Raw genomic sequence first — 26,798 nt, 5'->3', positions numbered from 1 at the left:
GAACCGAATTGCCATGTAAACAGAAAGAGTGTTCGATCGTGGTAGAACGTATCCTGTTTGCCACATGATGCCATGCAGATGAAGATGAAGATGAAAATGTAGATGGTCATGTGGGAGGCTGCTTGAGTTCTAACTACGTAGTAGGTTACTTTGTTCACTCGGTGTCCCAGCTTTGAATCTGATGTGTTGCATGATGCACTGCTTTGATGGATATGATATCGTTCTGGCGGCCACACTGACTTAGTACCTACGAAGAGAGATCTTGTTCTGCGAGAATTTGCTTGCGATAGTGGTTCCTCGTCCTTGTCGTCCATCTACTAACGTAGTAGTACCCACACCATCGTCCTTTTCACATATCCGTGGCACCCATAGTCGAACTCGCACCCATAGCAGTAGCAGTAGCATTCTGAACTCCACCTCGAATCCAGATGGCAACCCACTCCGGCAGAACCCTCAACAACGTCCCTGTCCACATCTTCTCCGGGATATATACACTTCCACTCCTGCCGGAAAGAACCTGGTCCACCACGCGCCGGGCCACGTCTTGCGCCGTGAGCACGGGTTGTCCGGACCCGTCGAGGGCGGATTCCCAGGTGTTGATTAACGGCGTGCGAGCCCACATGGGGTGGATGATACTTGCTTGGATGGTATGGCCTGGATCAATGGTGGTAGGAGGAGTAGTGATAGTAGGAGGAGGGGGAGCAGGAGGAAGAGTACTAGTAGTGGTACCTGAAGAAGTAGAGGCAGAGGCAGAAGCAGAGGCAGAAGTAGAAGCAGTATTAGTAACACCCCCCTTCACACCCTCATCACCACCATATCTGTGCCCCAACTCCTGGACCAACGACTCATGCAACCCCAACACGGCGGCCTTGGAGGCACTGTAGTCAGCCAGACCAGCCACGCCGGTGAAACTGGCCATGGACGCCAGGCTGACGATGTGGCCTTTGCGCATGGCCAGCATGTGCGGCAGAAGGAGACGGATGAGGGTGAAGTGCGAGAGGACGTTGACGCGGAAGATCTTCTCGAGAAAGGCGTCGCTGGTGCCGAGGATCGTGTGGGCCTGTGCGATGCCGGCGTTGTTGATCAGCACGGTTGGGGCTGGGTGGATGGATTCGAGGAGGGAGGTTGTTGTCGCCGTGATGGATGTGGGGGAGGTTAGGTCGGTTTGGAAGTAGGATAGGCGTGGGACTGGAGTGGTGAGAAAAGAAGAGAAAAGGATGTTAGTGGTAGTTTGAGTATCAGACGAGAGGAAGACGGAAAGGATGGAAAGGATAGGCTGTGGTGGAGTGGGAAAGAAGAGACTCAGAAACAGAAACAGAAACAGAAACAGAAGGCTGATGGTATCAGTATGGGGGGTTGGTGTTAGGGTTCGCGTTGTACTTGTGCTGGTGGTGGCAAGGAGAGGAAGACAATCGGGGGTAGATAGGAGTCTGACATGGCAGATTGAGGATTCTTGCCGGGAAAGAAGGGTTCGATGAACAAACAACAGAGCTTCACATTCTGTCTTTGAGGAGCTCGGAGGCCGGAAGAAACAAAAGGACGTGTGCGCGTCGAAGGATAGGAGATATCTGGTCATGTTGTGTTGTGTACTCTGAAGGTGGTCTCCTTTGGATAGTAGGGTCCTTCAGACGACATAACGTTCAATCTCCAGTGGAGTAAGACAAACTGATTCTCTGGATGATATGACGGAAACCCATGACTCTGGCTCATGCTTGAAGAGAACATGGAGGATATCGGAGTTCCAGACCAACATCCAGCAACAGACAACAGACGACAAAGACATCAAGGCAATTCAGGGGCACAAGTACAGCAGCAGCAGCAGAACAGTCACAAATCCACAACCTCGAAAAAGTTGAAGACCAAGAATGACTCACTATTCTTCATATCATCCGGCAATTGCTGGACATCCAAGACGACCAGATTCGCTTTCGTTTTGGCCGCAAACATGTCGACCATGGCCTTGCCGAACCCACTACATCCGCCCGTCACCACGATCGTCTCCTTGCCTTCGGTCTGGAACTCCCACGGCTTGCCCTGTCTGCGGAGATGCCAATAATTCAGAGCCAGACGGTTCAGAAAGCGGTTGACTTGCGTGGCCATGCCAAGGGCGAAGAGGATCTTGAGCGCTTTCACCGCGGTGGCGGCCACGCGTGTACTGGTCATGCTCTTGGTCGTCATCTTCACTGGCACGTTGCGCAGCTTGGCCTGGAGCGGTAACCGAGACGCAAGGCTGGAGGAGAAGGAGAAGGAGAAGGAGAACCAGGGGAGGTGGATCTCTGATGATGATGGACGGGGATGTTGCTGGCGTCCTCGTAGAGAGAGCAGTAGCAACAACGTGCCTGTCACGATGGGTGATAGGTTTGTCTGGTCGGCCAGTGTACGGGGCGAGGGGAGGTGACTCTGGACATGTTGTTATACCGTCACGCTAGACAGTTAGGTACCTAGGTAGTAGAGGTAGTTCCTGTACTGTACCTGGACATCAAGCCTTTATTTTACACAGCAAGGATCGAGGACTCTGCTCCTCTGTACGTCCAGCCACGGAATAGCGATTCCTAGCACCCCGAATCTGGACGCCAACTGCTGTACAGCGCGCAACAATTGTTGTGCCAGTCGATGGAGTTGGGCCTACAATATTGCGACTACAAGTATGACAATGTCATGGTTGCCTTGGAGAACATTGATGGATAGTCAAGGTTCTATCTGTCTTGGGTAGATATGGGCGGATTCAACCCACAAGCTGCGAAAGTCCGATTCTCGCCTGATGCTTTCCCTTTCTCCAAAGATACCAGTCTGGCCCAGTGTCCTTGTCCCGTCGACGAATACCTGTAGGAGGTTATGTTTGACTCCATCGGGCTGCTTGTCAGTGGATATGGACTGGGGCAAATCATCGACAGCTTCAAGTTACAACGGTACAAGTCGTTTCCCGAGGCCCCGGAACTGACCCTGGCGTGGCGTGTTATCATGGAAAGCGCCTGCTTCTCGCAATTGTTGCCTAGTGCAGGGCCAGCAAATACAGCAGTATTCCCGAAGATGATCGAGATCGTCCGCAACGTCCTTCTTCAGGAGACTTCAACTGACCACTCGCGACTTTGCTGGAGCAAGGCCGTGGTGAAGCTCTTCCGCATCTTGGTTTCAGATGGTACGGGTTGCACCACGCTTCACATGGACGAAATCACGGCGATTGCTCGCTTGGCAACTCTCCTTGATGCGGCACCCGCGCAATCTTCAGCCCCGGCTAGTTTCGTGGTGGAACCGCCACGCACGATCATAACTTATGTGACATTGGCGCAGTCTCCGGCTCCGGCTCCGGCTCCGTCTCGGGTTCAGGCTCAGCACGAAGCGGAGAACATGGCATGCTCGGACAATGGGAGCGATGGTGCACATAGACCAACCTGTCATGAGGAGTGCGGACAGAAAGGCGGAGCGCATGAGCACTCTGACCTTGGTCGTTCTCTTGTCGAGGGGTTCTGCTGCGAGTCCAGCTGTTCAAAGGGCCACAAATCCGATAACCACAGCTCCGATGAGGATGATTCGGACGACGATGACCTCGCGTGGCTGTATGCGCCGGTCCGGAAACCTAGATTGAAAGAGGTGCATCTCCTCATATCGTCGCAGCCGTACATCTTCCCGCATCTATGGTTCGCCCGGACATCGATGAGCCAGGATGCCGTCTTGACAGAATTGCAAGCGCGATACGACTTGGTCAAAGACATCGAAATCGACATTGACCTACCCTCTTCTCTCCTGGTCGTGGGTCCCGCGTGAAGACATGTCCATCGCCACAGGTCTCCTCCGTCCTCCCGGCAGCAGCACGGTGTTAATGTGCTCACAAAGCAGTCGGTCCTCTCAACAAGTCCGGCCCCTGTCGACCCTCCATGGCTATTGCCAACTGCCCGTTCCCTGTTCTCTCAGATGAACTCATGCTACAATGCCTCCGACGTTCTTGAGTCTCGGGGCCGCAATTCCACCAAGTGGTGATTCCAAAAGGTAGTCCATCGCCCTACAGTATGACAAAGCAGCTGGGCAATGATCATGGTCTTCCACTGGTGCATTTGTTTCTATGAGGAGGCGCATACTAGTATGTGGCCGATTGTCTTTCTGGAACCTTGGCCGATGTTGACATAATGCGGAGGTGGAGTTGACGGGGTGGAAAGGCTGAGGGACGGGGACGAGGTCGATGGAAGGACGGCGTCCTTGACGTGGACCAATATCCATTTACAGGTTGCATACATGTTGCATACATACCTACAGTATGTCTTAACATGAATATTGTCAAAAGTGGTCAGATCTCCAGAAGAAAACATGAATTCATGTAAGATATCTTAGGAAATGCGAAAAGCGACTGTGGCTGTAGAAAACAGAACCTCATAATCCAGCAACGATGGTATCTAACGCTCAGCCAAATCCAATGCCTCCCTCCACAGGGCCAGTCCAAAGTCCACACGACCTCAAGTTGTCGCGTCGAAGATCAAGAATCTCTCTCTTCTCACTTTCATCGCACTCCTGTTCGGAAATCCGACACGACCCTTCCCATCAGTCATGATATGCGCCAGCGTAAATCATATAGCCTGTCCACATCCACACCTGTTCTTCACCCTCATGAAGTCGGTCATAGTCGACTTCTTCTGTTCTCCTCGCCACAGTTGATTTCAACGGAATGGTCGATCAGTATAGCTCCCGTCATCATTTCCTACCGCGCTGGACGGAGTACTGCGGAAATGACTCAAGTCTCCACTACCGGTCTTCCGCAGCGCCTGTCTCATCGTTTCAATGTTGACCTCACTGCCCAGTGCCAATGGAGAGCTCTGTCCAGGCAATGGACTTCCTGTTCCTCGTGGCCCACGGTGGGGTGATTGTTCTAATCCCTTCATAGACGCAGTCACGCTCGTTGGTGGGGACGTGCCAAACGCGGCCGAAGATGTAGGAGACCGAATGGGCGACGGTGATCGAGGAGGAACCAGAGATTGATGCCCGGACAAGTGTGCCGAGTCGCGTCGAGCGTCAGCCACGCCCATCTCTTGCTCGCCGTGGACGACATCGGCAAAGGAAATGAAACTCAGCCGGCGGACGTCTCCTGAGTCGAAAGAACCATATGTTGACACATTATCCGCATCATGTCGGTGTACTGGTGGGGAGGGCGACTCATCCACAACAGAAGAAGCCATCGATTGCTCACCCCCTAGCCCGGTAATGGTAACGGCTGCAGGTTGATGTGTGGCATGCGTAACAATTTCCACCGTATCAGGATCCAACTTGTCGTTGGTGATTGCTTCAGCAGATGCATCCAATGCCGGCGCAATGTGATTTTCCATAATGACATGGGAGGGCAAGTGTGGAGAGGTTTCCGGAGGAAGGACTTCTTCCTGGACATTGCGCTCGAATATCATCGACGACGCGGGTGATTGCGGTCTCGGGGAGGTGTTGTGGAAGGCATAGCTGGGAGAACCGGGCCGGCCATATGGGTGAACCAGAGAACCCCTATGCGGCGATACCGATCCGGCCAGAGATCCAGGGCTTAGTCCAACTGACGGACTAACAGTGGAGGTTTTCGGTTTGGGCGAAACCGGCGCCTTACCCTTCTCTTGTGGTTTGTCCTCTTCCTGTTTCTTGCCAAATTTCCAAAAATCCCGCTTACGCGGCTTGACGGATGTTTCTTCGCCTGAGGATTGTTGTGCCTGCCCAGCATTGGAGCCTCCCAGAGTATTCCTGAGTAAGGGCGAAGCGGAGTCTTTCGATTCGGTACTCGGGACGCTGACCTTTTCGCTGATGGAGGGGTTTTTTGAGGACATGCTGCGAGCCTAGCCTTGCACAGTCTCGAGGTCGAGTGAACTCCAGGACAATAGCGCGACTTAAGCTGGAAAGGGCACCGAAGGCAGGATAGAGACGATAAGCACGGGTTTAGAAAAACAGCTAGTTGGTCGACATGGCGCAAAGTAGGCGAGCAAAAGTGGTGAGATTCAATGCCTGAGTAGAACGACACGGCTTGAGTGCAACAGACGGTCGACCTCCTATATGCCCCGGCCACAGGATGGCCGCGCAGGAAGCACAGTTAAGGAATCGTCCAGTTCGGTGTGGAGTGTAGATATATGGCAGCTGTCAGGTTGCTACGAAGAACCCTTTTTCATTCCCCGGGACAACAAGAGAATGACGGCAGATGGCCTGTGCAACGAGGATACGTGAGGAATGGAGATCTGAAGGCGGAAGTTCGACGTGTGGTGATGGCTTGCTGAAGGGGTTAAGGAGAAGGGTGAGAGAGGTCGTAGGTGCGTTCAATGGCAATGCCAATGCCAGGGTCAATCAGTCGTTCAATCACTGCAGGCGAAACAGTCAGGGCAGAGCATGGGAGAACAGGACACAACAGGACAGAGCAAGGCGCCCGCTGTCTGCAACCAAGTTGGGTGTTGGGTTGGACGAGAAGAGGTGGGCGCAGTTCGATTCAGATGCGGTGGTAGAGACGGCGGTCTACTCTGTAGTAATAGAGTACTGCGGTCTATTAGGTACAGTAAGCGTAGAGCGCAGGAGCTACTACAGGTACCTATTAGGTACTATGTATATATGGATGGGCCGGGAGTTAATGAACCAATCAGCATGATGAGTATTGATGTTACTTGAGACCGCCCATGTCTGGGAAAGGTACCGTACTCCAACTGTATGCTGGTATTTTGCATGGTCTTGTGACTGATGACGCTGCGTTCGCGGATCCTCCAACTTTGATGTTTGTTGCATGTCTGATAGAGCCTCGCTGCTTTTCGCCGTGTGGCTGGTATAAATTAGGGAGATATTAAAGCGGCACCAATAATTAAAGCTTCTGATCCGACGCCAAGACAAAGTCTTTACCAAAAGGCTGCTTGCTGCCAGTGTACTATTGACTGGCGCCCGAGTTCTGGCTCTGGCTCAATTTCTCGAGGACCTGTACAGACCGGCATATACCATTCCACCTCGTCCGGGCGCGCCAGCTCGCCCTGAAGAGTCGCTATTCTACGTTGCGTCTCGCAGGACAGGAGGCAAACATGTCCGCGTGCAACTGAACCCGGCCTGGACACGGAAAGGAGCAACTGATCTCTCCTAACTAGCATCCGGCATTCAAATTGTCAAGTCTACGAGACCTGCATTCAGCACCGGCGAAACCGCATTACAGCGACCTCCTCTAAAGCTCCCCATCCTGGTGCCATCATGCAGCCTACCAGTCTTTTCTCGCCTTCCACAGCGTCCTCACGCTTTTACAAGCTTTGCGCGCAAATCCTCCAGCCATCAACCCGCCGCCATCAGTCAACCTACAGACGAACGAGGTCTAAGCTAAACGTCAAACCCGACGCCTCCTTCCTGCCGTCGAAAACCGAGCAACATGATCACATCATTTACAATCCTCCTCCGAGTATGCCCAATGTCTACCATACGCCCAACATATTCCTACCGAACAATGACCGAAGAAAAGTCTTCCCAGATCCTGAAACCAGGCAATTGCAATTACAGTTCAGCCAAGAGCTGCCTGCGTTAAAAGGACAAAGAGAAAAGCGATACCACCTGACGGAAAAGGATGTCGAGGAAATGAGACAACTTCGAAAAGCGGACCCGACACAGTGGACGGTGAATCGGCTGGCGAAGAAGTTTGACTGCTCGCCTGTGTTTGCTATATTCGTGACCGAAGGGCTCGCCAAAGAAAAAGGTGAACAGCAGAAACTCGTCACCCAGATCGTCAAGTCACGATGGGGCAAAAAGAGAAGAGAGGCACGCGAGGATAAGGAGCTGAGGAAAGACCGGTGGTTCAGAGACGAATAAAGTGCAGTCGATGAGAAAAAGCGTTGTATTATATAGAGAGCTTTGAACCAACCAATTCTTCAGCTATGACTGTTGTATGCTCAAATCGCACGGTTTCGGGTTGCGGTTGTTCACAGTTTCGTAGTCCATACAAATCGGGTTCGGAGATAATTCACCCGCTCTCAATCAATCAAACACTCGGATTTTGCCCGTTGGCCTTCGCAATTACCAGCAAGTACTAACCGTTACACTTGCAAGTCTCCGAAGGACAACTGCCCGCACCTAACCGCTTGATAACGCATGTTCCATAAAACCTGTTCCCCTCGCTTCATTTCGAAGGGTTTGGATCCTTTGTTCAGACAAGTCACTGCTTCGAGTACCGCAGTTCGACCTGGGTTTCCGAGTCCACATCCTTTCCAAACTGTTCCAGTACGAACCTACTACGGCCATATCTCAGACAACAAGATGGCACCACAACTAGATCCCTATTTCAAGAAGTATGCCCGCTCTCGTACCGGTCGATGGCTTCAGACTGACAATTACAGGGTCGACGAGTTGGCCGATTCGTTCATTGACCGTAAGCATGCATCGCGCACCACTTTTGCAAAAGGGCGGGGTCACTAACGACAATTGCCAGGCCTACGAAAAGCCGTTGCGATTCCATCAGTGTCTGCGGACGAGGACAAGAGAAAGGATGTAGTGCGAGTACGTTTCAACACATGAAGAGCTGTGCTGAGACCAGAATGGCTGAAGGACAATACAGATGGGACAATTCCTCGCTTCTGAGCTCGAGGCTCTAGGCGCAGAGGTCCAACAACGACCTCTGGGCAAACAACCCGGCAAGGAACACCTCGATCTCCCACCCGTCGTGATCGCTCGCTACGGCAACGACAAGAACAAGCGCACGATCCTCGTCTACGGTCACTACGACGTGCAGCCTGCGCTGATGGAGGACGGCTGGGCCACGGAGCCATTCAAGCTGACCATCGACGAGAAAGATCGAATGTACGGTCGCGGCAGTACTGACGACAAAGGCCCCGTACTGGGCTGGCTGAACGCCATTGAAGCGCATCAGAAAGCCGGAGTCGACTTCCCCGTCAATCTGCTCTGCTGCTTTGAGGGAATGGAGGAGTACGGGTCCGAGGGCCTGGACGACTTCATCAACGCAGAAGCGAAGAAGTTCTTCAAGGACGCCGACGCCGTCTGCATCTCGGACAACTACTGGCTAGGAACAGAGAAGCCATGTCTCACATATGGTCTGCGCGGGTGCAACTACTACTCAGTCGCCATCTCCGGGCCAGGACAGGACCTGCACTCCGGCGTGTTTGGTGGCACGGCCCACGAACCCATGACTGACCTGGTGCATATTCTCGGCAAACTGGTCGACACCAAGGGCAAAATCTTGATTCCGGGCATCAACGAAATGGTCGCCCCGCTGACGGAGGAGGAGAAGGCGCTCTACGGGCCGATCTCGTATACCATGGACAACCTGTACGAGTCGCTAGGCAGCAAATCGGCCATCTTCGACGACAAGGAGCGCACCTTGATGGCGCGCTGGCGGTACCCGTCGCTCTCCATCCACGGAGTCGAGGGTGCGTTCTCGGCGCCTGGCGCAAAGACCGTCATTCCGGCCAAAGTGATTGGCAAGTTCTCCATCCGCACCGTGCCGGACATGGAGTCGTCCCAGGTCAACGACGCCGTGTTCAAGTTCATCAAGGAGGAATTTGCCAAGCTGGGCTCGAAGAACACTCTCGACGTCTACTGCCAGCACGACGGCAAGTGGTGGGTCGCCAGTCCCAAGCACTGGAATTTCACCGCTGCCAGCAAGGCCGTCAAGCAGGTCTTTGGCGTCGAGCCCGATATGACTCGTGAGGGTGGCAGCATTCCTGTCACCATCACCTTCGAGCAGGCTACGGGGAAGAATGTCTTGTTGCTTCCGATGGGCAGCAGCACCGACGCCGCCCACAGTATCAATGAGAAGCTTGATCGTAAGAACTACATTGAGGGCACGAAGCTCTTGGGCGCCTATCTGCACTATGTGGCTGAAGAGCCTATGGTGAATGCATGAACTTGGAAGTAGGGAGCTGCAGGACAATCCGGCCGATGAGCGTTGCGATGCGCTTATATACAGCCATTATGATAGATAGGCACATGGATGATGATGATGGCCTGACTTACTTGAACCCTATTGGTGAACCATGCATCAAATGATGACAGTCCATTCGCGAGCCCGTCAAGGCTTTCCATGATGGCCGATTTGGCCCCAGATGCTTTTGTATAAACAGATCCCAGTCACTTAGCCTGAGCCCCCAACTCCGCAAAATATCCGCGTGCATTCGGATGTCATCCTCCGAAGCGTATGTGAAAAAACCACCCCCAACTCCAACAGAGGCTGGGTTTGCCCGTAAGCAGGGCCATCATGAACGTCGGGAGCGAAACTTTAACAGCTCCGGCCTCTGTTCCTCAAACCACGGCCATATCTCCTCAAACAGGGTGCATCATCTCCTCCTCCAAAGATTCCTCCACCAGTTTTCCAAGATCTGGGATTGTCACTTCGGAGCATCCGTCAACGGCACGTACCGCACCCCCATATCTTTCTTCTTGGTGACGTTGCCATTTTTATCTTTGTCCACGACCCAGATCCACTGGCTGCCCCATCCGTCACCGCCCTCCACCGGGATGAACATTCGACCAGGGCTCTTCAGTTGATCAATAAGGGCTTGATGCAGTTCGCTCGCGGCCGCTCCGACGTGAATGGCATCGTAGGGTCCCGCTTCAGGATACCCCTTGCGTCCATCGCCCAGGACAAGCTCGACCTTGCCTGAGTCCAGCAATCGTCGTCCTTCCGCGCTCCGCCGCATATTCTGTCTCGCCATGTCAACCAGTCCTTGGATGTGGTCGATGCCCACGACCTTGCCGTCACCCCCGCCGTCCGCTCCACAGACCAGATTTGCCAGCACATGCGTCAGGTATCCGCTCCCGCTTCCGATATCGAGCACGCACGCGCCCTTGTTCTCCGGCATGAACTCCAGTAGACTCTCGCAGGCCGAGGCATGCATATGCGGGGCGGATATGGTGGCGCCGAACCCGATCGGCTGAGGAGAATCTTCGTATGCGGCGAGCGGGGATGATGGACAGTAGTTTGCTCGGTCGACGGAGGACATGGCGTCGCGCACGCGTGGAGAGGTGATCAGCCCCGCGGAGAAGAGGTTGCTGACCAGCTCGGCGTTGGTGCGACCGGAGCAGCGCCAGGCCATTGTTGTAGATGGGGATGAAGATTGGGGTGTGGTTTCGATGCCTGTTTCAGGTGCTTGGAACAACAGGCACAAGCTCGACAAGGGATACTATCAAGCCCGTGAGATCTGATAGACTTTGACAAATACAAAGATCGAAACGCGGAAGGACACTCTTGCGGAGGGTGTTCGGAAGTGCATGCAATGAAGGAGAGGAGAGGGCGGCTTGATGTTAGACTGTTTGGGCTCTGGTCACAGCGTCGCTTGCCCAACTCAACTGCGGATGACTCTCAACCTACTTTAGTGTCATAGAATGCCTTCATCTCAGTTGGATGATTGCATTCTTTTCAGGACTTGAGTGTCTATTGTCGTAGGAGTGAACTGCGAGATTCTTATGCAGTCAAACGCCGTTTGTCCGTGATCGTGGGATGACATCGCTGTGGGAACTTCCGTAAAGGGTGGGCGTCATCACGTGACAGTGCCCCGGGGCATCACGTGCCTACCACGCTACGGCGCACTGTAGCATTTCAGGGTGTAGTTACCTATAGGTGTTGTGCCCCGGACCCAGATGAGTCCGATTCCTACCTTCCGGAGTCAGATCATTCCGTCAACAACCCCAGTCTTGCACATGCATGGGGGCACGTAGCACTGTATAAGTGACACGAACAGTCGTCAAGCATGGCACCAATGGTTGCGGCACAAGCCTCTGTTGCTTTCAAGTCTCTCAAATTCTCAGATTGTGACACTGATCCTCCAAAATGACCACCACAATCGGTATCGCCGGCATTTCTGGCAAATTCGCTCGTCTTCTTGCGAATGCACTCTTGACATATCCTGAAGCGAGAATCAGGGGACTTTGCCGCTCACCGTCGAAAGTCCCCGCCTCTGTCTCATCGTCACCCCAGGTCCAAGTTGTCCAGGGTGACGCGTTCGATGCTGATGCTCTTCACGCATTCGTCAAAGGTTGTGACGTTGTGGTCTGCTGCTACCTCGGCGATGACCGAGTGATGATCGATGGACAGGAACTGCTCATCAACGTCTGTGAGGAGGAGGGAGTCCCAAGATACGTGGCTAGCGATTGGGCACTAGACTACACAAAGCTCCAGCTGGGCGAGTTGTTCCCAAAGGACCCCATGATCCACGTAAAGGCGCACCTCGATGCAAAAAAGAACATCAAAGGCGTGCATATTCTCACTGGCGGCTTTTTGGAAGTGCTCTTCAGTCCGGTTTTCGGGGTTTGGGATCCGCAGAATACCACGTTCAGATACTGGGGCACCGGAAATGAAGTCTGGGAGGGGACCACGTACAAGAACTCGGCCGAATATACGGCTGCTGTGTGCCTTGATTCGGCAGCGGTAGGCGTGCTACGATGTGAGGCTGAGGCTGAACCCATTCTTCAAGATCATAGAGATATGCTGACAGTCATGATTCAGTTCTCGGTGCCTGCTCGACAACTCACGAAATTGCTGCCACTTATGAAAAGGTTTACGGCATAAAACCAAAGACCGAATGTTTGGGTTCTTTGGAGGAGCTATACGAGCAGATGCATCGCCTGCGGAAGAACGAACCGGAGAACGTATACAGCTACATGTTCAAGTATGATCGATCCCCCAAATGTTGGTCCCTTGAATTTTCCCGGTTTCTCGCTAACTGAGTTTCTCAAGATTTTACACCTATTACCTGCTTTCGGGCCGAGTATCGGTCGGACCAAATCTGGATAACGACAAGTATCCGCAAGTGAAGGTTGTGACTTTTGAAGACTTGTTCAAAAGTGTCCCCAGAGAAGAGCTGTCACAGTTGTTCGTCAAAGCTGGGCAGTAGTGCATGCGCGACCCAGACCATTTCATATAAAAGCATATTTTCTTCCTGAACGATCCCGGCAAAGGCCCTTTTCACTCAAGTTCAATATGTTGGTGATATGATTTGATGCCTAGCAAAAGTCTCCCGTAGCTCTACCTAGAAGTGCTACTCTTTCTGTAATGATTTGGATTGTTCTGACAGTCTCAGATTCCCAACGGATGTCTTATTACCTATGGTCCTGCTCTTTACACTGACGCTGGAAAGGGCAATTGTATATAGCAAACCTGTTTAGCCTTTGTCAGTAGCAAAGAGTCCTTTTTCGATCATCTTGTCTCATTAGTCGCCAATTGCAGCCTGTAAAATTACTAGGCTTGAGATGCTCTCTAGTCTCAGGGGGGAACTGCAAGGCTGAGTCAATTAGGAGGGCGAGGCTGAGTGCTGACAAAGCAGATGTTCACGTGGAAGGTCAGCCGACGCCTCCATCATCGATCTCCCCTCATCGGTTTCTGCTTATGTTGTGCCATCTTCGACGACTACAGGTACAGAATACAGCATTGGTCGCTGTGAGGGCCATTAGTGACGACTCGCCGTCGACATCATTCCGCTCGCAGACCAGAGCCCATGATGCAGCCCAGTGAAGACGGACAGTCGTCCCAGTCTTCGGATGGAGAGGAATCCGGACCAACATCCCGTCACACTCCTCGAAGATCAAAGAATGCGCGTGCTTGTATTGCCTGCCGGAATATGAAGATACGGTGTATACTCTCGCGCGGTGTCGAATCATGCGATGCATGTCTAAAGCGATCCCGGCCTTGTATCATGCCTGGCCCAGCAAAGCCGCGGATAAAATCTTCCCAGAAATTCTTGGAGCTGGAGAAGAAAATTGAGCGGTTGACCGATGCACTAGCTGCCAAAACCCAGCAGGGTCCTGGAGGAGATGACGGCAACATGACAGTCTCTGCTGAATCAACGGCACCAACCACAACTGAAACATTCAACGAGGCTCCCGCACAACCCAGTCAACCCCCTTACGCGATTGGAGCGGTGCAACCGCAACCCCATTTGGATCGGGACAGCAGGCCTTCAATCGTGCCTAACGACGTGGTTGGCCGAGGGGTCATCGATATGCCTACTGCAGATGTCTTGTTCAACCACTGGAACCTCACGTTGCGGCCGAAGTTGCCTGTTGTCTGGCTTCCACAATATGCTACAGCAGGTTCTATCCGGGACACGAAGCCGGTTTTGTTCTTGGCCATTCTCGCTGTTGCCAGTGCTTCCATATTGCCGTCCTTTGAATCAGCACTTGTCATGGAGCTAAATGAGCAGCTGGCTCGTCGAATACTCGTTCTTGGAGAGAGATCTATGGAACTAATTCAAGCGGCCCTCCTGTACTCCAACTACTATGTCCAACCTTCGGGGGCGGCAAACTTCTCTTCTACTCAGTATGCCTCTGCTGCAATGACCATGTGTTGCGATCTGGCTCTTGCGAAAAAGGCCAAACAGGACTCGGGATCTCAGTCCGACCGAAAAGAGGCGGCGCGGACGTGGCTGGCAGCCTGGTATACAGGGTCGAGGTAAGTTTCCTATCACTTCGTGGTAGTAAGCACTCTCATTTTTCGGCTGTGCTCACCTTTCGCGACAGCAATGTGGCCCTACTCCGGCACCAATATCCCGTGCTAGGGGTATCGGATCTGGAGCCTTGTTTGGATGTATTGTCGACTGGTGGCGATGTACACTCTTCCGATTTGTGGCTCTACAGTCTTGTGCAGAACCAGCTTTTGATTGAAGATTCCTCGAATATTCTCGGATGGAGAACTCCTGGCACAGTAGAGGATTTCGACAACCTTAGCACTCAATACAAGATGAAAATGCTCGAAGGAAGGCTCGAAAGGTGGGCAACTGCGGTGCCGAAGGAAACAGACAGTCGTGAGTTTTTCTTGACCATTCATTGATGGTACCTATCTGCCGAATGTCTAACACCACATACCAGGGTTTTCGAGGTTCGCGTTCCACTGTGCAAGGCTCACTGTGCGGCAAGTCGCTATGCGCACTCTTCTTTCGAAATCAGTTAACCCTGGTGACGAGCAGGAAGTCGGCACAACTTTCCACAAAGATGTGCCGTTGACAGCTGCGCATTTCGAAGCACTATGCCAATGTCTAGACTCATGTCGGGAAATACTCGACATTTATTTGGCTCTGGAGGATGCCACAGCCAGGTCTCTTCATAACAGCTATTTTCTCTGGACCATGTGTGCTGCAATGGGTCTCATCAAACTCACCCCATTCATCGAGACCCTGGCGTCCAGTCAAACAGCTGCCGGTGTTGCGCGAGAGGCCGCGCAGGTTCCCATACTGAGTTATCTAGATGGGATGGTGAGGAAAATCGGCCGAGTTTCACAGGACGGATACCTTCCACAGGCTAGAACGAGTCTGATGGTCTTTCAGAAGCTCAGACTTTGGTATTCAAACAGAAGGGAGGTCTGCATCAACAGAGACGCAGGCTGTATTCTGGGTGGCGGCACTAGAGGTCAAGTGTACAGTGTCTTTGGGAGCGACCCGGAACCGGCAGTAGCAACTTCAGAGTCGGCAGTGGATGTGACGGCACCTCCACGCTCACGGCTACAACAGAGACATGGGGTATTGCAGGGAGAAGATAACGTCCAATACAGGGACCAAGCCTCGGCGGCTGGCGATGGGTTTTCTGTGCAGAGGAGCCCGGCAGGTTCTGCTGGTCCTGGACATGTGCATGGACCTCCTCAAGGCGCAGAATCTGCATTTGATCCATCAACTTATGCCAACACCGACTGGGGCGATCTGACCATGGATTCCGAGTGGATGAAGGAGTTTGACACTTTTCTTCTGGAACATGACAATTCATGGTTAAATTCGGTATTTTGAGCAGTGGGAGAATACCAATACATTCATATGACATGACGACAATACATGCATTCCCAGGCCTCTTGATGCTGCCCTCTGGTCAATTATTCTCCAGACATAAGTGGATGGAGCCGTATCCGATTCTCGCAACGACACCCCCACACAACCATGCTGTAAGTACAACTGCCGATTGCTCGGCAATGGCTTCTTTCATTTCATTCCCCAGGCGCAGGAGCAAGCTGGTCCCTTCGTCTGTGATAAGCGGCAACAGCGCGTTTTCAGTGAGTGTGATTCTGCAAGGTAATACAACAGGAGCGAAACCAGAACTTTGATCCTCCGTCACCATGGACTAATTCAACGCGTCTCGAACTGGCTTTCCTTGTCCAACCAAGTCGCAAAATCCTTCATGCCAGGATTGATCTTTCTGCATTCTTCGATGTCGGCGCCGAACCCCTCATCATAGAACCACTGGAACATAGAGCCAAACTCCTTACTCATCCACATGATCATGCGAGCGACAAAGCCGTACGTCGTCGGCAGCGTCTGGCCCGTTCTCTCCTCAAAGATCTCGCGGAACTGCTGGAACGTCAACTCGTCACCGGCCAGCGAGATGGATTTACCGGAAAACTCGTCCGGGCGAAGAAAAGCCTGCGCGCCAACGACGCCGATGTCGCTTGCGGCAATCAGCTGTAGCGGCTTTTCTCTCAGGGCAATCTGGTAGCTCGTCGAGAAGACTTTGCCGAAGAAGCCTGGGATGAGGTTGTCGAGGAAAGCGACGGGGCGGAGCACGGTGTAGCGCATGAGGGTGTGTTTGTTGTTCTGCTGCTGCTGTTGTTGCTGTCCCGCTTGGTGTTGTCGTTCTCGTGTTGTTTTGAACAGATGTTGTTCGATGTTATGCTTGCTGATGAAATGTGGGATGTTGGTTGGGTTGGTGTTGGATACCTGGCTGTCGCCGCGATCAACGGAGCTGTACACGAAATGCTCGACGTTGTTTGCTAGGGCGGCGTCGATCAAAGCCTTGCCTTGTTCTTCTTCGGTGAGTTTGGCTTTGCCGCCTATTGCGATCTGGTATGGTTGGTGGAAGTGTTAGTATGGGTGAAAAGGAGGGAGGAAGAGATGGATAGAGGAGAGAAAAGAGAGGAGATATAAAAAGACGGAGTTGCGCCGAATAATGAGTCTCCTCTGGCGTCACCAGATTCAAGTAAGGGGTCGACCTCTGGAAAGGGAAGCAGGATGAATATGGTATCCCCTTCCTTCATTGACTTACCTGTACACTAAAGACGCCCCATACAGGCGCCGAGGTTGCCTCCTTCGCGTTGCTGAAGATCTCGTCCGGAAGATCCAGATTGCCGGTGACGAGCTTGATCTTGGGCGACTTTTGCGCCAGTCTCTGGGCGGACGGAGATTGTGTGTCGCGGGTCAGGGCTAGGATCTGGAAATCTGCCTTTGCGGCGACCAAGGCGTTCACGACAGCGCCGCCTTGTTTGCCCGTGGCCCCGGTGATCAGAATGGCTCTCGACATGATATGGGTTCGAGTTCTCTGAGTGAGAGATGTTGTGGTGGTGGAAGGGGTGGAAAGGTTGTGTTATGATATCGCAAATGGGGGAAATGGTGCATGTGCTTGTCCACACGAATCACAAGCAACCAGATGGGTGGATGGGTGGATGGGTAGTCCACGGATTGTCAATAGCAGGAGGACGTGTGACTTGATGAGCTGTTACTGGATACTATGATCGCTGGGACACTTATGACGGATTCAAGTGCTTCTGGGGAATATGGATATACCAATTTGGAAGAGAACTCAAGGAGGAACCCTACCCCTTTATATCCACCAACTTGCCTTGCTTTGCCCAGCTTGTCATATTACCAATCTAGAAAGGAATAGAGCAGGCATTCATTGAATGCACAAACAAGGTTCAGCGCACGCCCGGTTGGCCATGATCAGCCTCCGATCTCTCGACTTTGGCAGGTCTGGGCCCCGAAACAGAGCTAGACCATCCCTCTCGATGATTAATGTCATCACCGTCGGGCAGCTGTGCACGGGGATTCGGGTCCCAAGCAAGGTTGCCATGGCATAAGGTAGTCTATTCGTAATCGATATTGCAGTAGCTTTCGCAGTGGTTCAGGCAGATATTTGACGGAGGAGGTTGAGTCCCGGCTTCCCCTGACAAGATCGGAGCCTCGTGATGCCGAAGAGACAATATCGGTGTTGTGGGTGAAGTATCGATGACTAAGTCGACCCGGGTCGGAGCGAAAAGCTCCGAGTTGGTTAGCAAGTCGCGATGGCAGAAAATGGCTCCCTCACGAGGCTCTGATGCGAGTCTCATGCCATCTCCGTGCCTGATTTCCACGCCGTACAGAGCAGGTGGAAATGTTTCGGTCAGATCCAAGACGCATTTGTCGGAAGATGGCTGAATTCTGGATAGGGGAGGGCAGTAATACGGTAGTTTACGTGTTCCCAGGAGATTTCAATAGTGATGGCCTCTCCGTCCGCTGAGTTGAACAGCGGAGCTGGTCTATGGCACTTCGTCCCTCTGGTTCTGGAGCGAGTAGATCTGGATCTACCTCTATATCCGCGTTGGTGTTCCTGGCAGCATTCCAAAGCAGTGTGCCACCCCGCATTTTTGTTTTGAGCCGACACCTATCTATTCTCCCGTCTTAGCATTTTCGGCCGCCTTGAGCGCCCTCTCAATCCTCCCGGTCAAATCGTCAGGCTCTTCTAATCCAACACTCAGTCGAACAATGTCAGGATCGACGCCCCAACTAGCCACCCAGTCCAATTCCACATAATGCGCCAGAACGGCATAGGGACACGCCAGCGTGAAGTTCGTTCCCAGACTAGGACCCTTCTGGACCTCGAGAGCGTCGAAGAACGCAACAGCCTGTTCGGGATGGTGGAAGGTGACGGACAGCAACCCACCGTAGCCGCCGTTGGGGGTGCGACAGGCGTCGTAGTTGGGCCGCGAGGGGTTATATTTGGGATAGTAAACCTGCTTGACCAACGGACAAGACTTCAACGTAGAGGCGATGGCTTCGGTACTGACGTTGATCCTCTCGATCCGCGAAATGAAATCACGGGAATTGCGTTCCAGAAACACCGCGTCCTCGGCCCAGTAGTTGTCCTCGTACTCACGGGCCATGAGATGTTTGAGGTCGGCGTACCAGGAACTCTGCGGGTTAAGCACGGCACTGCCGCCCATGACGTTGCTGTCGCCGCTGAAGACTTTCGTCAGGCTGCTGACCACCACGTCGGCGTGGCTCAGCACGTCGATGTTGATGAAGCTTCCCACCGTCTCGTCCACGACGACCGCGAACCCGTATTTGTCGGCCAACTGTCGAATGCGGATCAGGTCGGGAGCATTGAGGAGCGGATTGCTGGGGAATTCGGTGTAGAGGGCCAGGAACCGCTCGCCGCCCTCCAGTCGCTTTTGGAGGTCGTCTAGACATGCCGAACTCCCGAAGCCGTAGAACTGACACCCTGGACCCCATTTCTCCAGGATTTTCAGGGTGTCGATGTAGGGAAACCCAAAGCAGATGCTCCGGCGCGGTTCTTCGCCTTTGGCTTCGGCGTGCGCGAGGAGGATCCGGTGCGTGTTGAATATGGACGACATCCCGCACGGGTATAGATAAACGTCGTCTTCGGAAAGGCCGCGTTGGCGTCCGCTGCTCTCGTCGCGCGAATTGGCTAGCGCTTGGTCGAGGTCCGAGTCGTCGGTGAGACAGCCGCTGATTCGACGCCGGATGGCGAGCTTCGCTTGCGTCGCTAGCTTCACGTTGAGGTTTCGTCCGAACCGCTCCTCCACAAATTGCGCGTGATCCCTGTCTTCCGCGTCGGCATCAACATCGACTGGAGGTGTTGTGGTGGGTTCATGCGCCAGAGCACGCTCACTGAGGGGTGTATGGGTTGAGGTTGAATTCGTGGTACTAGAGAAGGCGTCATGATGAACTCCATTGCGCGATGCCCCCCGCTGATATCGGCGAGGACCCTTATGGTAGAAATCGTCATGTCCTGGTTTCGCGTAAGACGGAGAAGATGATGACGGCGTTGCGACGGGTCGGAGAAGACCATCTTTCAGCGCCTTCAGGCAGAACTCGCCGCGGCGACTGGAAATCCCGTCGCCGGAATGCTGCCAGACCTGCTTTGCCACAGCGAAATGCTCTTTAGGGAAGAACACGCAGGCCAGACTTGATAATGTCGTTTCGACACTTTTCTTCTGGCTGACCACGGGCTGTAATTGCAAGACCCGCACTGAACCGGGCTCCAATCCTTCAGCTCTGTCGCAGATAAATCTTTGGCATCGCATCGCCGTCGCCGCGGAGGGAAAGAGCATCACGCTCTCGCCAGGCCGGCCGTACAGGTTGAGGATTTCGGTTTGCAGCTCCTGGATCGTCAAATGGATGAAGAACCGCGGGTATCCTGTCTTCATCTTCGAGACGACCCAGTCCTCTCCTCTTTCGTAGCCCACCGTGGCTTTCCATGACGGCAACGACACGCTCACCGCGTGTTCTGTATTGGGCACTGGCTGGCCGACAGCTGCAAGCATTGTGATGATGTTGGATGTTGATGGTGATGGTGAAGATGATACAAAGCTTGCGGAATGTAATGAAACTGCTGTTAATATGAGATGTCAGTCTATGACCAACAAATACCACGAATTACTCATTCGTTGTGTACTGGTAGCACTGGTAGCACAGGGAGTCATAGACAGTAGTGGCAAGGACAATTGATGAATCGAGAGTCTTCCGTGAGAATTTTCCCGATCTCGGGGCTCCGCTGAGGGGGTTTTAGACTGTTTTTGCCGTGGGAGATTCTTCTCGCAGAGCTTCGCTACATGCGATGGCCACATGGTAGATATTTCCCGGTCTCCAGGGATCTACTACTGTTACAATCGCTGGATGTATATCCTCGCCACGATTCTGTCAGCCAGACAACTCCAGTACGAATCTATCGCAGGTCCTGGGGCCACTGTATGGCAAGCATTACAGATCGTGCGAGATCAGTCTAATTAGCCATAGCCTTCCTAGAGCGGAAGTCTGGCAAATCGAAGACTTGGCACTTAAAGCAGTCTAAAAACTTGCTGCCGCTTTATGAATTCTTTTGCAGACCTTCCCACTCCCTCTTCCTCAGCCTTGCCTTGACTGGTCAGACGCACTCAATCAAGTCCTGCTCATCGAGTGCAAATTGCCATCATTGACCAGACGACAATCTGGATGCTGAAGCTTGCTTGCACATCAGCTCGGACCTGATGGGGAACCTGTGTCCACGACTGCAATATGGCGAATCAAGCATGTGGAGAGGATAGAAGAACGGCTCGTCTGTTAGCACACACCTTGCCATCAGACCGCAAAGGGACACAAGCTTAGACAAGCTTGCCTTCTGGAAGCAGCAACACCCCACAAAGCAGCTCTACTTGTGTTATGTTATCGCCCCTCGAGGGGCCTTAAGCCAGAGTTACCAGCTGGGAGGCTTGGATACGGTATCTTATCAACGACCTGCCCTCTTGGTGCGTTGCACGATCACGCTAGGCTCGCCACCTACGTAGCTTGGGGTAGCATCCTCTCAGGTCAGGTCCACGATCTCAGCTACTACTCCTCAGATCGTGCCTGGATTCGAAGTACAAGAGAAGCGGTCGGCAGATAGCAAGACAAACCACCTCTTCACTCTCTTGGCATCCAAGGATACAAGCCTTTTAGCCTGGCAACCTTGGGGGTTTCCTATCTCCAGGGCGGGTGGACGGCAGACCACAGGACACAGGTAATGTAACGTCCGGTTTACTAACCTCATGGAATCGACGAAGGTCGGGCAAGTTATGCGGTTGACCGCGGGAGCAGCTAGATTGCCTTTGATGGGCTCTTTCTTGCCATATATGGTTCCTTTGATGCTATTCCCGACAAGTAAGCAAAATTTACTGTGGCACAGTGGTGAACTTCTCAATTCAATCCCTTACTTACACTTGTCATATGCTGCGGGCCGACATGAGCTTCCTGAAGCGCCTTTCTGGCGCCTCTTTGGTCAAGATTGCTGCCACTGCGATTGTTTCTGCGGCTGTCTTGCCCATGACAGCTCTGGCACAGTTTAACGACACGACGCCCGGGCTGGAACTGCAGATCTCAATTACAGATGGACTCCTGAACGGCAGTGTCAACGGCCGCGTGGTGGTCCTGTTTGCGCCCAGCGGCGTAGACCCTCTGGAAGACACCGACGTTACCTCTAGCCCTGATCTGATCTTCGGGATGAATGTGTTTGGCACTGTTGGCACGGACACAATCACACTCTCGGGCGGGAGCGGATACAATGTCAGGACGGGTGTCTGGGGTTGGCCCAATGCGAGCTTGGATGAAGTTCCCCCAGGCAACTATTCGGTGCAAGCCTTCCTCAACCCGTACGAGACGGTTACTCGCAGCGACGGGTCTACGCTCAGTGTCCACTTTCCTTGTGGCGATGGCGCGCCGAACGTCGACGGGGTCGGAAGCCTCGTCACGTCGATAACTGATGTGGAGATCCAGGAGGGTCCACAGACAGTCGAACTCAACTTCAACAACGTGACGCTTGTTGAGGCGTTTACCGGCAGCGAGATTGGCGGCTGCTCTCAGGGTAACTACGAGGACACGGAGACGCTCAAGTATGTGAAGATCCGCAGTCAGGCTCTCAGCAGCTTCTGGGGCCGTGATATGTATGTCGGCGCCAATATAGTGCTGCCCAGCGGATATGACGCCAACGACACAAGTGCGCGCTATCCGGTCATCTATTCCCAGGGACATTGGCCGGCAGACGGCGGAGCTTTTGGGTATCCTGACTCAAACTTCTCAGCAGAGTGGGACAACGGGACGATTCCCGGCGAGGACGGCGAGCCTGACCGGCCCGCGCCCAAGATGATTCTAGTGACTTTCCGTCACGAAGCACCATTCTATGATGATTCATACGCTGTCAACACGGCAAATATTGGCCCGTACGGCGATGCCATCAACGACGAACTGATCCCCTACATTGAAGCGAATTTTAACACAATCCCGGAGCCCTATGCGCGCGTCCAGGTGGGCGGTTCGACAGGCGGCTGGGAGTCGGCTGCCAGCCTGATCTTCAGGCCTGATCTTTTTGGCGTCTGCTTCTCATCGTATCCCGATTCTTTGGATTTCCACCGGCATCAGGACATCCCATTGTACACGTCTACGAACGCCTATGTGCGGCCTAACGGCAGCGCGATCCCTTCCATCCGCGACTTCGAAAACGGCACAGAAGTTGTGCTGGCCACAGTGGCACAAGAGAATCATTGGGAGCTCACGTTTGGCACCTCAAGCCGCTCTTCTCTACAATGGGACGTCTGGAACGCTGTGTTTGGTGTGCAGGGTATCAACGGCTATCCCCTGGAGCCCTGGAACAAGGTCACTGGAGAGATCTACCCCGAAGCCGTCCGGTACTGGAGACACATGGACCTAGCGGATTATATCGTCAGCAATTGGGACAACGAGCGCAATCTCGGCGAGACGTTGCGTCGACGCATATTCATCTATGTCGGCACGTGGGACGACTACTATCTGAACGAGGGTGTTGTGGAGTTCCAGAACCGCGTCTCCGCCGCTGGCGGACCAGACTGGGCCAACGTGACAATCCTGCCCGAGAGACCGCATGGAGGCAACTACCAAGGTCGGACGACGTGGGATTTCCTTGAGCTGGTCTACTCTTGGATTCAGGACCACTCCCCCGTCGGGCCCACACCTCTGTCCAGTAACGTTACGGCACCAGCCTCAAGGGGCAACACTTTTGCCGAAGTGCTTTCCTACGGCGGTCATCAAGCCGCGCTGGCACGCCAGGCTCCCCCTACAATTGAAACTGGACATTGTGACAAAGCAGGGTGTGTGTTTGCCGCGAGCGTAGGACGTTGGGATCCCGGTGTCATACTCGAAGCCCAGTGGACGGTCAATGGCAAGCCGTACGGCGCTGCGTTTGATGTTGCGCAGGGCGCGAGCCTGACTTACACCCCCGAGGCCAGTACTAAATGGTCTTTCCTCCAGCTCTCGGTGACGGGACGCAAGTCGGGCTATGTTGATGAGACGAGGCAGAGCAATGGGGTGGTGATAACGTGAGGGTTTGTACCTTGGGAAACTGGCAAGAGAGCTGGCTTTACCGCTAGGTAGATATCTAGAGAAGCCCGATTCCTCGTGAAGCCTTCCCATTCTACGACTTCTGTTCTAGTTGTACACCGACAAGGAAGGATGCCCGTCGTAAGCTCTCCATCTACACCAAAGCCTCTTCCCAATCCGGTCAAAGACTGTGCCGCCCTGTGTTGTACCCTCGCTACCAGTACTAATCTATAGTAAAACTCACCCAGGGACACATCCTCGTAGTGGTCCGACATGATCCTCACACTGCAGCAATTAGCCTCTAATGGGAGAAGTAATCGCTTTTCTTAATAATGACCGTCACTGTTCGGAGTACTCTCCAAAACAGCCTCAGCAGGACTGCTGCGGACTGGCTTCACATGAGCGCCTTACGCAAGGTGTCAGGGCTCCTTGGTACGGTTTAGGATGCGTAGGATCAGCACATGTTACAAGTAGTAGTCAGTGAATGCACTGCATGCAAGACACTACACTGAAGAAAAAAATCAGAAAAAATTTGGCTCGTTGCTTCTTCCACTGCATCATGTAGTACGTACCTGACATCGTGGTTCCTGATAGTGAGCTTTTTCTCCGTAAATGCCAGGAACCAGCTGCGGCGATAAGCAGGGACCCGTCCAGGGGTCCTTAGTGTGGTGCAATTGTCCCTATCACAGCTTCGACGCGCCTTATCGCATGCCCCACCGCCGCGGTTTTTTATTTTATGCTATTTTTTGCCCGCTAAAAACCTGAGCATGCGGAAAGAGTCACAGCGCCCTGACTGAACGTGCAATCGATCCTCAGATACCTACTTAACTGCCTGCAGCTTCAAGTTCTTCAAGGACCTTACTGAGATCTGAACTACCTTATACTTCCGCCGCCTCACACTCGAAGCTGTACCTACTCATACCCAAACACCCGCAAACATGGCCGAGAAACAGCGTGTCTGCCTCGCCGTGAGTCTCCCCAAGGCATCTCCAGTTTGATCCCGCGGGACAGGCGTCTAACAATCTACAGTACTCCGGAGGCCTGGATACGAGCTGTATCCTCGCATGGCTCATTGAGAAGGGCTACGGTGAGTCTTCACTTTTCCTCGTGCTGCTCCTGGAATCAAGCTAAAGGTTACAGATGTCATCTGCTTCATGGCCAAGTACGTCCGTCCTGGTATCCACCGACTCTGCGACTCGACGACCATACTGACTCGAGACTTATAGCATTGGTCAAGAGGAAGACTTCAATGCAGCAAGAGAAAAGGCACTGAAGATCGGGGCGAAAGAGTGTTACATTGTACGTGCTTCTCCAGAGATATTTTGGCTACGGTTTAGACGTGGGCTGGAGGGACCTGGCTCGGACGCTTGTTGCAAGCTTCCTGGAACTGCTGCTGATTTTCGGGATGCTTAGGAGGATGTGGTTGATGAGTTCGTCAAAGAGCTCTGCTTCCCTGCCATTCAGTAAGTGTTTTCTTCCAAGCTTGAGGCGGTGAAACACCCGTTGCGACTCGATCCGAATGTCATCCCGGAACACAACGTTAACTGGTTCTGTTCTCAGGTGCAACGCTTCATACGAAAACGTTTGTAAGTCTTCCTCCCGCTTCCCGACATGCAAGACCTTGCAGCTCGGTGGGTTTAACTCGCTGGAATGGCCGGTTGACACATGCTAGATCTGCTCGGGACATCGCTCGCTCGTCCCGTCATTGCCCGTGCCCAAGTCAAGATCGCCCAGAAGGAGCGTTGCCAATTCATCTCCCACGGTTGCACAGGCAAGGGCAACGACCAGGTCCGTTTCGAACTGGCCTTTTACGCCCTACAGCCCAAAATCCAAGTCATTGCGCCATGGCGTATTCCGGAATTCTACGAGAGATTCAAGGGCCGAAACGACCTGTTGGACTATGCCGCTCAGCAAGGAATCCCCGTGACGAGCACCAAGAGCAAGCCTTGGTCTATGGTAAGCATCCATGTCTTCGAGAGGCCGCAGCAATCCTGCCACTTCTTTAGGACCATGTCCGTATGCACTTGGACTGCCATCTGACCTTCTACAGGACGAGAATCTCGCGCACGTGTCGTACGAGGCAGGCATTCTGGAAGACCCAGACAGCTCCCCTCCTGCCGACATGTGGAAACTGACCGCCGATCCTCTGCTCTCTGCACCCAACGAACCAGAAGACGTCACCATTGAATTCGAGCGAGGCATCCCTGTCAAGATCACATCCCAAACGACAGGCACAAAGACCAGCCCAACTGAGGTCTTCCTTGCCGCCAATGCTCTGGGTCGCAAACACGGCGTGGGCCGTATTGATGTACGTTTGGTCTTCCCCGACGATGCAGGCGCAAGACTAATGATTTCGCTCTCATAGATTGTCGAAAACCGCTTCATTGGCTTGAAGTCGCGAGTAAGTTGCTTTCTCTCCTCCAAAGTCTGATTCTCTTCCGCAGAACCGCCTTCTGACTATCAACAGGGCTGTTATGAAACCCCAGGTCTCACCATTCTGCGAACGGCGCACATTGATATCGAGGGTTTGACGCTCGACCGCGAAGTCCGCGCTCTTCGAGACCAATTCGTCACGATCGGCTGGTCCCGCGTTTTGTATAACGGATTGTACTTCTCGCCCGAGCGCGAGTTCTTGGAGGTCAGCATCAAAGAGTCTCAAAAGAGCGTCAACGGCCAGGTCAGACTCCGACTCTACAAGGGTAACTGCATCATCATGGGACGCAGCAGTCAAACCGAGAAATTGGTATGTCCTTTCATCCAGGAATGTCGCATGACATCCTATTTGCGCCCCTTCCCGTACACAAAATAACACCTGTACAGTATGACGCCTCAGAAAGCAGCATGGACGAGATTGGCGACTTCGAGCCCAGCGAAACCGGTGGATTCATCAAGGTCCAAGCGATCCGGCTGAAGAAGTATGGCCAGATGAAGGCGGAGAAGGGTGAGCGCTTGTAGTGGCCTCAACGGGGGCGTGACTTGACTGGGTGTTGTGTTCACGACCCGCATTGCGTGCTGTGGTTCTAATGATCATTGACAATTGACAATTGA

General features: G+C 53.2%; 12 protein-coding genes across 12 annotated transcripts; 7 read left to right on the top strand and 5 right to left on the bottom strand.

Annotated features, from left to right (window-relative positions):
* Positions 1-349: 349 nt before the first annotated feature.
* Positions 350-2,178, bottom strand: A1O1_00824 (uncharacterized protein; the record flags this gene model as incomplete). Its single annotated transcript, XM_007721740.1, has 2 exons — positions 350-1,188; positions 1,875-2,178. The coding sequence occupies 2 exons, from the start codon at positions 2,176-2,178 to the stop codon at positions 350-352; spliced, it is 1,143 nt and encodes a 380-aa protein (XP_007719930.1).
* Positions 2,179-2,835: 657 nt separating this feature from the next.
* Positions 2,836-3,765, top strand: A1O1_00823 (uncharacterized protein; the record flags this gene model as incomplete). The annotated part of the gene is made up of 1 exon (XM_007721739.1): positions 2,836-3,765. The coding sequence occupies one exon, from the start codon at positions 2,836-2,838 to the stop codon at positions 3,763-3,765; it is 930 nt and encodes a 309-aa protein (XP_007719929.1).
* An 884-nt stretch (positions 3,766-4,649) lies between these two features.
* Positions 4,650-5,789, bottom strand: A1O1_00822 (uncharacterized protein; the record flags this gene model as incomplete). The annotated part of the gene is made up of 1 exon (XM_007721738.1): positions 4,650-5,789. One exon carries the CDS (start codon positions 5,787-5,789, stop codon positions 4,650-4,652), a length of 1,140 nt encoding a protein of 379 aa, XP_007719928.1.
* A 1,384-nt stretch (positions 5,790-7,173) lies between these two features.
* A1O1_00821 (uncharacterized protein) lies at positions 7,174-7,779 on the top strand (the record flags this gene model as incomplete). Its single annotated transcript, XM_007721737.1, has 1 exon — positions 7,174-7,779. The coding sequence occupies one exon, from the start codon at positions 7,174-7,176 to the stop codon at positions 7,777-7,779; it is 606 nt and encodes a 201-aa protein (XP_007719927.1).
* A 444-nt stretch (positions 7,780-8,223) lies between these two features.
* A1O1_00820 (cytosolic nonspecific dipeptidase) lies at positions 8,224-9,826 on the top strand (the record flags this gene model as incomplete). Its single annotated transcript, XM_007721736.1, has 4 exons — positions 8,224-8,255; positions 8,304-8,335; positions 8,396-8,463; positions 8,522-9,826. The coding sequence occupies 4 exons, from the start codon at positions 8,224-8,226 to the stop codon at positions 9,824-9,826; spliced, it is 1,437 nt and encodes a 478-aa protein (XP_007719926.1).
* Positions 9,827-10,307: 481 nt separating this feature from the next.
* Positions 10,308-11,015, bottom strand: A1O1_00819 (protein-L-isoaspartate O-methyltransferase; the record flags this gene model as incomplete). Its single annotated transcript, XM_007721735.1, has 1 exon — positions 10,308-11,015. One exon carries the CDS (start codon positions 11,013-11,015, stop codon positions 10,308-10,310), a length of 708 nt encoding a protein of 235 aa, XP_007719925.1.
* Positions 11,016-11,749: 734 nt separating this feature from the next.
* A1O1_00818 (uncharacterized protein) lies at positions 11,750-12,812 on the top strand (the record flags this gene model as incomplete). The annotated part of the gene is made up of 3 exons (XM_007721734.1): positions 11,750-12,362; positions 12,425-12,587; positions 12,656-12,812. 3 exons carry the CDS (start codon positions 11,750-11,752, stop codon positions 12,810-12,812), a joined length of 933 nt encoding a protein of 310 aa, XP_007719924.1.
* A 798-nt stretch (positions 12,813-13,610) lies between these two features.
* A1O1_00817 (uncharacterized protein) lies at positions 13,611-15,689 on the top strand (the record flags this gene model as incomplete). Its single annotated transcript, XM_007721733.1, has 3 exons — positions 13,611-14,365; positions 14,434-14,717; positions 14,782-15,689. The coding sequence occupies 3 exons, from the start codon at positions 13,611-13,613 to the stop codon at positions 15,687-15,689; spliced, it is 1,947 nt and encodes a 648-aa protein (XP_007719923.1).
* Positions 15,690-16,022: 333 nt separating this feature from the next.
* Positions 16,023-17,190, bottom strand: A1O1_00816 (uncharacterized protein; the record flags this gene model as incomplete). The annotated part of the gene is made up of 2 exons (XM_007721732.1): positions 16,023-16,733; positions 16,936-17,190. 2 exons carry the CDS (start codon positions 17,188-17,190, stop codon positions 16,023-16,025), a joined length of 966 nt encoding a protein of 321 aa, XP_007719922.1.
* Positions 17,191-18,313: 1,123 nt separating this feature from the next.
* A1O1_00815 (cystathionine gamma-synthase) lies at positions 18,314-20,212 on the bottom strand (the record flags this gene model as incomplete). Its single annotated transcript, XM_007721731.1, has 1 exon — positions 18,314-20,212. The coding sequence occupies one exon, from the start codon at positions 20,210-20,212 to the stop codon at positions 18,314-18,316; it is 1,899 nt and encodes a 632-aa protein (XP_007719921.1).
* Positions 20,213-21,644: 1,432 nt separating this feature from the next.
* Positions 21,645-23,753, top strand: A1O1_00814 (uncharacterized protein; the record flags this gene model as incomplete). The annotated part of the gene is made up of 1 exon (XM_007721730.1): positions 21,645-23,753. The coding sequence occupies one exon, from the start codon at positions 21,645-21,647 to the stop codon at positions 23,751-23,753; it is 2,109 nt and encodes a 702-aa protein (XP_007719920.1).
* Positions 23,754-25,415: 1,662 nt separating this feature from the next.
* Positions 25,416-26,705, top strand: A1O1_00813 (argininosuccinate synthase; the record flags this gene model as incomplete). The annotated part of the gene is made up of 5 exons (XM_007721729.1): positions 25,416-25,706; positions 25,801-26,058; positions 26,116-26,151; positions 26,218-26,493; positions 26,571-26,705. 5 exons carry the CDS (start codon positions 25,416-25,418, stop codon positions 26,703-26,705), a joined length of 996 nt encoding a protein of 331 aa, XP_007719919.1.
* Between the last annotated feature and the right edge of the window lie 93 nt (positions 26,706-26,798).

Source organism: Capronia coronata (assembly GCF_000585585.1).
Source record: "Capronia coronata CBS 617.96 chromosome Unknown acBCG-supercont1.1, whole genome shotgun sequence".
Classification (NCBI taxonomy): Eukaryota; Fungi; Ascomycota; class Eurotiomycetes; order Chaetothyriales; family Herpotrichiellaceae; genus Capronia; species Capronia coronata.
This window is presented reverse-complemented; position numbering and strand designations above follow the sequence as displayed.